This window comes from Raphanus sativus, chromosome 5, assembly GCF_000801105.2.
Source record: "Raphanus sativus cultivar WK10039 chromosome 5, ASM80110v3, whole genome shotgun sequence".
Classification (NCBI taxonomy): Eukaryota; Viridiplantae; Streptophyta; class Magnoliopsida; order Brassicales; family Brassicaceae; genus Raphanus; species Raphanus sativus.
Window position 1 is genome coordinate 18,765,850 of NC_079515.1, and position 12,271 is coordinate 18,778,120.

At 35.1% G+C, this 12,271-nt stretch overlaps 2 protein-coding genes and 2 long non-coding RNA genes across 4 annotated transcripts; 1 reads left to right on the plus strand and 3 right to left on the minus strand.

The window, feature by feature from the left end:
• Positions 1–493: 493 nt before the first annotated feature.
• LOC108858422 (F-box protein At3g57590-like) lies at positions 494–2,115 on the minus strand. The gene has a single exon (XM_018632347.2). The coding sequence runs from the start codon at positions 2,075–2,077 to the stop codon at positions 494–496; it is 1,584 nt and encodes a 527-aa protein (XP_018487849.1). The 5' UTR covers positions 2,078–2,115.
• Positions 2,116–4,967: 2,852 nt separating this feature from the next.
• On the minus strand, positions 4,968–5,529 carry LOC108857826 (uncharacterized). The gene is made up of 2 exons (XR_001950391.2): positions 5,366–5,529; positions 4,968–5,250 (listed from the first exon to the last, which is right to left on the minus strand). It is a non-coding gene; the product is annotated as an uncharacterized LOC108857826 (long non-coding RNA).
• A 344-nt stretch (positions 5,530–5,873) lies between these two features.
• On the plus strand, positions 5,874–6,848 carry LOC130495077 (uncharacterized). The gene is made up of 2 exons (XR_008934332.1): positions 5,874–6,268; positions 6,705–6,848. It is a non-coding gene; the product is annotated as an uncharacterized LOC130495077 (long non-coding RNA).
• A 509-nt stretch (positions 6,849–7,357) lies between these two features.
• LOC108856653 (tobamovirus multiplication protein 2A) lies at positions 7,358–9,514 on the minus strand. The gene is made up of 7 exons (XM_018630506.2): positions 9,355–9,514; positions 8,840–9,125; positions 8,644–8,743; positions 8,404–8,484; positions 8,191–8,295; positions 7,835–8,047; positions 7,358–7,741 (listed from the first exon to the last, which is right to left on the minus strand). Exons 2-7 carry the CDS (start codon positions 9,073–9,075, stop codon positions 7,634–7,636), a joined length of 843 nt encoding a protein of 280 aa, XP_018486008.1. The 5' UTR covers positions 9,076–9,125; positions 9,355–9,514; the 3' UTR covers positions 7,358–7,633.
• Between the last annotated feature and the right edge of the window lie 2,757 nt (positions 9,515–12,271).

Consider the following 12,271-nt stretch of genomic DNA (forward strand, 5'->3'; position numbering starts at 1 on the left):
AGGTTTTTAACTGGAAGATATAGGAAGATCGGCTGTAAACTTGCATTCGAGGCCAACGTCCCCCTCAGGTTGTCATTTAACACATCTACGTTCAAGATTCCAATACAACAGTACTTCGTTTCCAAATTTTAAATCCTTGAAATAATAATAACAAAAATCGAATCACTTTGTTTAATTATTATTCATGCTTCCAACAAGCACAGTTTCATAAGAGATTTGTCAAGAAATTGAGTACAGAACCTGGTAACAAGTAAATATTTCAAACCAGGACCAGAGAAGCTTCCATCTTTGAGCTGAGCATGAGCTGAAAACGTTCTAGGGTTGTACTACAATGTGGAGGAGAGAACAAAACAGAGCCACGCCCATACCAATTAACATGTATATTAACCTACATTAAACCAAACGAGACATCAGTTAGATACAGAGACAAACCAGACATCACTTAGATACAGAGACAAATCATATGATTTTGTTTCAACTGGTTAATAGACAATTAATAAACTAGTAGGGAGCAGAGGGACACATACCAACCTTTGCGAAGATTTTCAGAAAACACATTCGAAGACACTGCCACATGCATCGGCCTCCTAAATGAAACGTCGTTATTTATCGGACTGAATTTAACGGAGGTGTCGACTCTAGATGATGTACTCGTTTGTTTAGGCTTCTGTTCTGGCAGGCTTGTCTTCATAACATCAAACCTAAGATCATCTACATGGTCGTCTAAAAGACACAGAGCATCAAACTTGTTAATGCTCTCAAACTTACCACGACCTTGTTGCAGTTGAGCTTTAGATGACGTTGATGTGCCAGTGGGTTTAGTACTCGTATCTTCGGTTGGGCTTGTAGATGTTGCAGCATATGTTGTGCCAGGATCTTTTAGCAGATGATCTTTGGATGATGTTGATGTACCAGCTGTGTCTTTAAGCTTTTGTTCTGGCAGGAGACTTGTCTTCATAAAATCAAACCTAAGATCCTCTACATAGTCTACAAAGACTTCAACTTGGTCGATTTCAAAGTTACGCAAACCTTCAAAACCTTGGATCTCAACAGTTTGGAGAGTGTTGCTTTCGGGATTGAAGAAGAAAACATACAACGGTACAGATGTATAGTCGCCCAATAACAAAACAAACTCACTTCTCGCGGTCATTCCAACATCAGAAACATTGTCATCAACGATTAATTCATTCTTCGGCAAATTATAGACATATTCAGACAGTTTCTGTTTCTTGAAATCTTCTAGAACCCACATACGTAACTGAAGGGTTTCGCCAGCATAATTTGTCTTCACACCACCTAATTTACCCTTATAATTTATCAAAAACTCATCAAAGCATTCCACTACTTCTTTTTCTTCAATGATTTTGAATTTCTCAGACCGAACATCAAAACAAACTAGTATTTGAGTTTGCGGCCATGTATCATCATCATCCCTCGTAAAATCCAAGTAATACAAAATCCCATTGATGCATATCCCTTTATCAAAGAATTGGATATTTCTCCATCTCATTTCTCCAGTTCCTAATGTTATAATTCTCTGAACATTATGAGCCAAGAACAATACCTTGAATTGCCTGTTAACAGGATCAAACACTAAAGAGCTTCTCGAGAAACCATAATGGTTGTCGTATATTCTCAGTTTAGGTAATAAAACATATTGTCCTGTGCTAGGGTTGCATATCACATGCACTATATGCATTTCATTTTCCTTGGGAATCCACTTATTTTGACGGCAACACATCAAACCAGAGGCGTAGCTACAAAAGTACAGTTGCATATCTTCCGAATACTTCATATGAGAATCAGCGGTAACTACATGATGAGACGACTTATCTAATGAATAATGAGGCTGAGGGGACGAGAAGAATTTCCACTTTCTAGTAGTGTTTTCATATCCTCGAACGGCAAATAAAAGACGTGGATGAGATGAGGACCTTCTCAGGAACAACTCTCTGAAATATTGACTGTTTAGTATTGACGCCCATAGCTTCGACACGCAACAACACATGGCTACTGATTTTGCAGGCAATCTGGAGAATATCTCCAGAACGAGATCATTCGGCATGGAATTCATCATGATCGCTGTATATGAGAGAGATAGATATGATGAATGCGAATGAGGCTCTAATATATAGACGTATATCGTCGTAGGGGCTAGGGCACATAAGGGAAGGCGTTTTGCTTTTTCAATACCTGTTTTTGTGTAATTAAACCAGTTTGAATTTCAGATCCAACGGTTATTAGAACTTCTTTAAAAAAATTTCATATTTTTTTCCAAATATACTTTTACTTTTACAAATGATTAATAAAATTTATTAATTATGTTTGAGTCTTTGGTTTTGGATCTGCAGATATATATTTAAGTAAATCAATAAATAATAGGCTTACACATACTTATAAAATATGCTATTTTTATTTAGTATAAATATTTTAAGTTTAAATATTATACATATATATTCTGAAACTAAATTAATCAAAAAACATAATTACATCATAATATTATTTTCTTAAATCTATGTATCATAAAATTTAAACTTTAAATATAAAATAGGTTATTAATAACAAAATAAACTAATACAGTCATATAAATAAGTTTTTTCTATCATCATTTCTTTATTTAGATGGCATAATAAAAATATCATCAAAGTTTAAAGATCACAAGTTTATGTAATATTAAAAAGTATATGATTAATTTAATTAAAATTTTAAATATACTATCAGAGATTTTAAGCTTTATCGGATCATTGGTATAAGATCACGGGTTAATGACGAGTTTTGGATTTTTATCGGATTCTACGAGATTTTTAACTAACAATTTTTTTATTAAATCCGAATTGGATTATATACAAGGTATGGGTCTACCGGTTCAACGGATTGGGTCGGATATGAAAACACTTCTTAAAACTCAAACATTATTCTCAAAAAACTTTTACATTATATTTTCTCTAATAAAAAGTTATAAATTCATGCAAATCACCCTTTACCAAATACTTGTTCTAATTCTTTTTATTTTGAAGAGAAAAAACAAATATTAAAAATATAAAAACTTAATTGTTATAATCAGAAACAAAAATAATGGTAATTGTAAATCAATTTTGGATCAATAAGTGAACACGAATCTGCGCTTTTTAAGCGCGGCTCAAATTCTAGTTAAGCGTTAAATTCCAACGGTTTCCCATTAAAAAATGTGGACTACAAAATCAAAATTTGGAAATTTGCCAAAATATAAAAAAAGGAACATCATGTTTCTTTACCTCAAATATAAAAAAAGAACATCAAAATTAGTATGTCCAACTTTTACCTCAATTATCTTTTCTATTTCTCAAACTTAATGAAATAAGTACCTTTTTGATTCAAAAACTTGTTAATTTTCTTTTAAAAATTTTATTCTACAGAAAATGCTATTTTCTACAAAAATTGCATGTTGAAAATTGAACTCTAGGTTAAACAAGTTATTCTATTTTTGTTAGAATTAATAATCGACTTTTAACTAGAATTCTAAATATGAGAAATGCGAAGTCTACGCATTCGAAAGGTAGGTACACTTATTCCATAACCAATCATGCCAAGAAGTGATAGTGACGAATACTTTACCAGTAGCGGAGAAGAACTACTTCCCGCAGCTAACGATATTGTCGGTGGCTAATCTTCTGGGTGAGACCATTTGGCGTGTCCATGATGATAGCTCCGTTAATAGATTTTTCTTTGATGCTTCCTTGGTGTTTTCCTTTCTGTATAAGTGTTGAATAATGCCTATTTGTTCTCAAACCACAAAACATAAAAGTGGGAAAAGAACGTAACAAGTCAAGCTGTTATTTTGGTAAGATCAAAGTCTTTGTAAGTCTTTAAGTTGCTTGTTGCAGTAGTCTAAGTGAAAGTCAAAAAGTGTGGGCTACATATGGAGAGTACTCCTGAGTCCTAAGTCTAAGTTAATAATAAGGCTATATGGAGAACGAGAGTGTTCTTTTCTCTGTATAAATATGTAATGGCCAGTGTTGTGTAATGTAAGAAAGTGAAAAATCAGTTTCTCCACCACTTTACTCTTAAGTTTTCAAAAGTCCAAAAACGTTTTCTCTATTTTGAACAAGAATACAAAACAGAGTAAATAAAGAAGTGATGATGGCCTGCAATTTCCTGCAGTTCACAACAATAAGGTTTTAGGATGGGGTTCTTTCTTCTCCACAGTTTCTACAGCCTAAGTATGTTTTGATTCTCTCTACCCCAAACTTTTGTCACTTGTCTGAGTTGTACCCTTTTTATTTATTTATTAGCGTAGAGTTATCAATAAGTATAATAAATTGTTGGAGTTTTGATTACAGTTTCCGCACTTGGTACACAATTTATACTGAAAAAGAGTTGTCAGTAACATATAATTCTGGAAGGTGTATAAAAATCGGAAAACTAGACCATAAAAGCAGGTAGAGAATGAATAACTGAGAAAGTTATCAAAGATGGATAACAAAAAACAATTCTTGTAATAACTCCGCACGAACCAAATATACAGGAAATTAAAATTAGTGGCGTTGGTGCATCGGTCTTCCTTTTCTTCACATGGTTGTGTGAGTCTCGAGGGCGTCGTTTTTTAATGATTAAAAGAGCGGAAAAAACATAGACACGCCGATACCTAATTACATATTAACAAGTGAATGATGAACCTGCATATTACGACACCAGTAGGGACACACACACACACACTGACACACATAACAAGCTCTGTAAAGATGTGTTGGTTGGAAACAATGCAAAGTGAAATTTGGATTGTGTGGAACTCTAATGAAATCAGTATTTCGTTTGTCTCCCGACCAAAGAAGTAAACACGTGCATATTGTCAAAGTTGGTTCCTTTTAATTGGTTTGCAACATCTTGGGCTCATGGTGTTGCTGCAAATTTTGCATTCGAACCAACGTCTCTCTTAAGAGTTGTCATTTAACACATCTACATTTAAGATTCCGATACAAAAAGTACTCTGTTGCCAAAATTCAAAATCCTCAAAATAATAATAATACAATAATCGAATCACTGTTTTAAACTATTCATGCTTCCGTCAAGCACAGTTTCATAAGAAATTGACAAGAAAATTAGTACAGACCCTGGAAACAAGTAAACATTTCAAACCAGGACCAGAGAGGCTTCCTCCATCTGTGAGCTGAGCTGAGCTGAGCCGAGCCGAAAACGTTTTATGGTTGTACTACAATGTGGAGGAGAGAACATAACATACCCATGCCCATACCAATTAACATGTATATTAGCCTACATAAAGCCAAACCAGACATCATGTCAGATACAGAGACAAATAATGATTTTGTTTCATCTAACTAGTAAATAGACAATTAATAAACTAGTAGTGGGGAGTAGGGACACATACCAAGCTTTGGGAAGGTTTTCAAATGAAACGCAACTTTGGTCGCCATTTATCGGACTGAATTTAACAGAGTGGTCGACTTTAGATGATGTACTAGTTTGTTTAGGCTTATCTTTTTCTGGCAGGCAAGTCGCCTTCACAAAATCAAATCTAGGATCCTCTAAAGTTATTGTCGCTAAAGTTACGCATACCTTGGATTTTAACACTTTGGAGAGTGTTACTTTCGGGATTGAAGTAGAGAAGATGCAACACTAGATATGCATTGTCCGAGATCAAAAGAATCTCACCTCTCGCGGTCATTCCAACAACAGAAACATTGCCTCGAAGGAACACCTCTCTGAAATCTCGCAACAACACATACCTACTGATTTTACAGGCAATCTGGAGAATATCTCCAGAATGAGATCAGTCGGCATGGAATTGATCATGGTCGAGAGAGAGAGAGAGTCGTATTGTGTCGTAGGGGGCTAGGGCACATGTGTAAGGGAAGGCGTTTTGCTTTTCCAAAACCTGTTTTTGTGTAATCAAACCGGTTTAATTTTTCAGATCCAAGTTGGGATGTTAATATGGGCTTTTAGGAAAAGGGTTAGTCCGCACTAAAATATTAAGCCCTGAACCCGCACTTTTCTATCCGGGACAAAATAGGGCCGCTTAACTTTGGTAATTGGGTTTTATCAGGGTTAATTTTTTTTTGCAGCAAACAAAGAAAACATCGTTTCTTCTCATCTTTCTCGTCAGAAGAAAAAGTGAAGGCAGAGAGTTTCAACTGAATGCAGTAATCAATACGAAATCGAAGGCGTTGAAGAAGAAGACGTAATCGTCAGTTTCTTCTGGGCTTCCTCTGAAACGAAATTCGAAGCTCTCTTTCTGGGTTTGTTGAAATCGAAGGCTCTCTCGATCTTCTAGGTATAGTACGCTCTCGATCTTCTTCACATCATCGCTCTCTGTTCTGGATTTGTGGCCTTGTGGTTTTGTTCTTATTATTAGCTTGTTTGTGGTTTGTTCTTCACATTGATCTCTGTTCTAAGTTTGTGGTTTTGTAGATTTCTGATGTTTCTGTTATGAAGTTGTGTGTATTGGAGATCTATAGTTGCTTGCTTTAGTTATTTCTGTGAAACTGTGACCATAGTTTTGTTGTCTTTGTTGATTAGAGCTGGCTTAGATGTCTTAGTGAACTTCTCTGTTTGATTGCTTAGATGTCTAAATGAATTTGTGTTGGTATGTTACTAAGCAACTAACAAGCTGTTTTGATACTTTTGTAGACTAGTATACAACGTGAATGTATAGGTGTGTTCTTCGACTTCCTTGAGTGATTAAATTCTCTAATTACTTGAATGTATAGGTGCAACTGTTGGAGTGGAGACAACGACTTGGAATCATGGAAGAGAGCAATTTTGAGTTTTTAATTTTATGATAAACATACCATTATGAACAAAAATATGTAAACTTTGAGATTTTAATTTCATGATAAACATTTACATTTAAATTTCAGCTAAGTTTGATATGCAAAAAAATTATTAACTTGCAGGAAAAATAAATGGGTAACCCTGGTCCAGCCCTAACCCTCAACAAAAAATAGGGTTGGGTTAAAACAGGGTTGGGTTTATATTACACAAGTGAAGGTTAGGTCTTAACCCACAAATTAACATCCCTAGATCCAACCCTTAATCATTGACTTTATTAGAACTTGTTAGCGTGGTAAACCGGTTTTGATTTTAATTGAATTCTAAGCGTTAAATTCAAACGGTTTCCCTACAATAAAATCAAAGTTTTGGTGGAAGCCCCGTAAATCAAAGTTTTGGTGGAAGCCCCGTAAATTTTAAGTAAAATTTGGTAAAACAGAACAAAAAAACACATACTGTATATTGTTTGTTCTCTTACCATTAAACCATATCCTAAAATAGGAAAAATAGGTGATTAGTCTAGAATCAAATGTACTTCAACATGTTTTGGTGCGTGTATTCATGAGAGAGCTCTCATAAAACATAGACGACATGACAAAACAGATGAATTTTATATATAATAAGAATTTATAGGACCGAATCAAACAACCAATACGACTACAAAGACACAACAAAAAGAAGAGTTTTCATAAAACGTGACTAAGTTGATTAGAGAGATCTCCAATGCAATGCTCAGAGTGGTCATCATCATCAACCTAGAAACAACCCTCTAGTTTCACTGACTCTCTTGATTGTTACACACGAAGACAAGATAACAGGAAAAGAGAACTGACTCTCTCTCTCTCTCTCTCTCTTTTTTAGCATGGACTTACATGATGGTGCATCGACCCTTTTCTTCATTTGGTTGCGCCGGCATTTGCTGGAACCGGTGCGACTCTGAGGGATTGTATGTGAACTCAGATGTGTCAAGCCCATACTGGTTCAACAAAAAAGAAAAAAACATCAGCGAATCTCAGTATCTTTACACTTGTTTGCTTCCATAGCTTTTAAGCAAATTTAATCATGTTACCTTCTCCCTCATACGTGCACTCCAAGGGTCACTGCGGCTCGGGCGTTGGTCCAAAGTAGGAGCGACTGGGACACCGGTGACAGGGGCGGGTTGGCGGTTGATGAATGGCTGCCTGATCTGTTGCCTTGGAGGAGTAATAAACTCATCATCACTGTCATACTCCGCTGGTGTATTAGCTGTCCTAACCATAACGGCAAGCAAGAAAAGCAAAGCCTGCGAGTAAACAAGACAGTATTAAGATTTTTTAGAGGTGGTAATATGTTTCCATTGCAATCAATGTAAACACACCACACAACAGTATACAAGTTTTGTTCATCAATATTTAACCTTGATGACCAAAAGTTGCTTGCTCTTACCTCGAAAACAACGGCTCCTAGAGCTACCCATCTTACGATGTTCCAGTTTTCTCTGAGAAAATTATAGATGGTATCGAAGTTCCCAGTCCTGTCAGAAGGAATTTCCTAACAAAAAAACATATATACAAAAAATGGTAAGCTAAGAATGAGTAGAGTCGACATGAAACCTTAAAGCCAAAGAGAAAAACACACACACAAAAAAAAAAAACTCACATCTCTCCAGCTGTTGTCGAAGAATATAAACGCAGCAGCTCCAAGCTCCGCCAAGATCAACAAGATGAGAAGCAGAGAGTACTATTTCTCAGTTAAGGAATTAAAAAAAAAGTTTAAGACTTTTGGTTTGTAAAGCTGAGAGTAGTATTCAAAAACTAAAAAAGGTTAAGACTTCTGATACTACTAATGATTAAGATTTCACAAGTACAAATCTAAGAGAAGCCAGTAATCAGAGGATACACAAGATAAGCAGCAGAGGTTCCTTGAACAAGTACCAACACAGCCGCAGCATGAGATAACAAACAGAGCCACGCCAATACCAATGAACAAGTAGATGAACCTGCAATTTTTACAAACAGAACCAGAGATCAGTCAGATACAAACAAGTGAGACAAAAAAAAAACAAGAAACTCGGGTAGGGAGGGAGAAAGGATACCAAGCTTTGGGGAGATTGTCAAAGACATTGGAAGAGAGAGCAAGAGACATAAGCATGGGCCTCCCAAAAGAGACGTAACTCTGGTGGTCGTCGGCACTGAAGTTAAGAGAGTTGTCGGATGCTCTCTTGAACTCGACAAACAAGTAGATACCATAACCAATCATGCCAAGTCCAGCAACCGCCAGAATAAAGTTTAGTAGCTTTAGCAAACACTCCAAACAACCTCTACATGCCATTTTTTTACAACTCAGCTGTTATATGGTTTTGTTCCGTTGGAAGAATTCTCCTGAAAAAAATAAATATATATCAAAAAGTCAATTCTCAACGTCGTTCCCAAATCCCATCGACTAAGAGATGAAATTGATTGAGAGGTATACAAATTCAATCTTTCCTAACATCAAATCACAAAGGTGAAACATTTTTGGTAAACAAATATCAAAAGGAACGAATCGGAAGAGCGAAACGAAATAGGTGGAACCTTAATTAGGCGACCGAAGAGAAAGAAGGAAACTTACGGAGAGTGGATTGCTTGAGATGATGAGTCTTCGATCTTCTTCGAGCTAAGGTCTCGGTAGATTAGTTTAGCTTTTATTTTTCTTGTCGCCGAGAGGAATGGGGAAAGCAAAAAAACCAAACCGAAGGGAATGGAATTTTCTTTTGTTTTGTATTTTTGCTGTATGTTGTGCCAGCTGGCATTTTATTTTTATAAATGGACAACTTGAAGATATCTATTAGGCCTTTTGATTGTCAGGAGCCCAAGTACGTGTCTTTGGATGATAATCTTTAGTAATTATTCAGTCGGCAATCGAAATTAGTTTTTGTGTGGAATGGAATGTACTAAAAACAAATTCAGCTTTAGTTCATCTTAAATTAGGTTATCTCCATTTTATTTTCGCCTGATTGTGACAAACTTATTTATAGTCTTCACCTTGTCTTCTTGTGTTTCTTTTTTAGTTTATTCTCTGAGTTTTAGTTTTAGTTAGTGTTTGCTCAAACTGATCCTAATATCAATCATTTTATTTGTTTGTAGATTTGGTTCTGACAAGTCGAGGTTGACCATGAATATTACGGAGATATTTACCATCAAGTTTGACGGTCCATACTACAACTGGTTGTATGTGCCTAAACACATACAAAACATTATTTTGTGGAATTGGCGGTAACCTTCTGTTTCCCTTCCCTATCTTTTAATTGTCATAATTTTAGTCGTCATAACTTCAGTCGTAGTTTGATTTGTTATAAATTCAGCAGTTTTAAGTGTTAGACTATGTTTTGATAATTCTTTGGTTTTAAAGACTAACGCCAGTCTCCTATGTTGTTTTGTAGAAAACACACACACACACATGACATCTAACATTGACTAGTCTTGTACAAGAACATTTGAGGTCATTTGTCAAATTCATATGAAATACATGGTCAGCACGGCAAGGACTTCTCCAAAGAAACTGACTTGGATACACGACACACTGTGGAAAGAAATGATTGTGTTTTGGGACACTAACGCATGCATGGTAAAGAGTTCGACAACATCAGCAACTAGATTGTCTGACCTTAAAGGTCTTGGTGTTCACAAGCGTAACTCAGGCCATAAGTTTTATATGCAAATCAACAAAAGATGGTGAGTCTTGACTGCTTAGTGATTTCAATGTGATTAGTATGTTTTCTTGTTTTAACATTATATACTGATTCTTTCTTCCTTTTCATTTCAGATAGTTGAATTGGGAAGACCAATGAGTTTTGCTGAAATATTCATCAAAACTCATACAAAAATCTGATAGAACCTTTAGTGATTTCAAAACTGAAACAAGTTGCTTAGGCATACTAGAAGAATAAGCTAGCTAAGTTGACCAACAATGAGATTGATAACACCAAGACCTCGGACAGAAAGCCTCCACCTCTATCACTAGAAGAGGATAACGAGTTGTTTATTCAGGTTATTATGTGTCTTACTGTTTTAGATTATGTCTTATGTTTTTGGTTGAATTTCGAGCTGTTTATTGAGTTTATAATTTCGATTGTGTCTTTATGTTTTCAGGTTTGAAATTGGATTGTTATTGATAGTCGCACTCTTCATTTTCTTTTTGTAATCAACTTTCACAATGAAAGAAGACAGTTTTATGGTATTAGATGTCTGAAGAATCAGTTTAAGGAAAATCCAAATAACCTGAGAAGTATGTCTTTTTTATGCAGACGCAACAACAACTAGAAGAAGCTCAACGCCAATTACAAGAACAAGCTGCTCTTACTGTTAAGGCTGAGGAAGAACGTTTTCGTGTTGTTTCTCTTGTTGCAAAGGCCGAGGAAGAGCGTTCCGAGGTTGCAGCTGCTCATCAGTCTAGGATCAAAGAATGCTGAGAAGTTCTTGTCCTCAACAGACCAGAGATTACTATACTTCATCACAAAATAAACAACTTCATCTGATCCCTCGCATGAATATTTCCTTTAGTTCTTGTTATTTATTTTTTATGATCTTAAAATTTATTTGGGATGTTTGTAACTTGAACAACTCCTAAAGTGTTAGAGTTATTTTGGATATTTGTAAGAACCTCTTGTATTTTATGATTTCAAAATCGTTTTAATATTCCATTGTTACATCCAATATCATTAATATCATGTTCAAAAGACATATTTCCATCCCAATAGCACATAAAAATAAAAACTATATTGTAAAATCGATGTACATAATAGTCAAAATTTTGTCGCAAAATAGTTATAAAACAGTCATTAAACAATAATCAGTCGTAAAAATGAACATATCAGTCACTAATTTGTCGTAATTTAGTAACAAATTTTTGGCGACTGTTTTGCTACTATCCTATTTAGTCGTTAAAACAATGGTTAAACTAGTCGTCATTGGTGCAAAAAAACTAGTTGTCATATCGATCAATACATCAGTCATTAATTACTCGCAATATAGTCGTTTATTTAGTTGTATTTTAGTCGTAGAAATTGCTATTATCTAGCGATTGATGGAGGACTACTTTTTGTAGTAGCAAAACAGTCGCTATTTTGTGACTGTTTCCGTCCTTTTAATTTAGTGACGAGAGTAGATATATGTTCAGCGACTGATTCCTTACTGATATTGTAATAGCAAAATCGATATTTTCTTGTAGTGGGTTAGGATTGTTTCGAAATTAGAATGTGGCATACGTTTGCAACATATCTAGAAGATATCCAACAACTGATTGAAGGAATGTTTCACAACAATTTACATCACTTATGTTTTAAGGACTTAAAACCACAAAGACAAACAATCATGCACGGATGCTCCCCGTCAACCACTTTATTTAGTCTTTGTTGACGCTGAGTCCACTGTTTGGTTAGAAGAATCTTAACACAATATGTTTGTATTGATAACATAAAAAATCTGATTAAAATAAATTAACTTTATAAATTTTAGAATTAAATGAAAGTTTTAATACCCATCAAAGA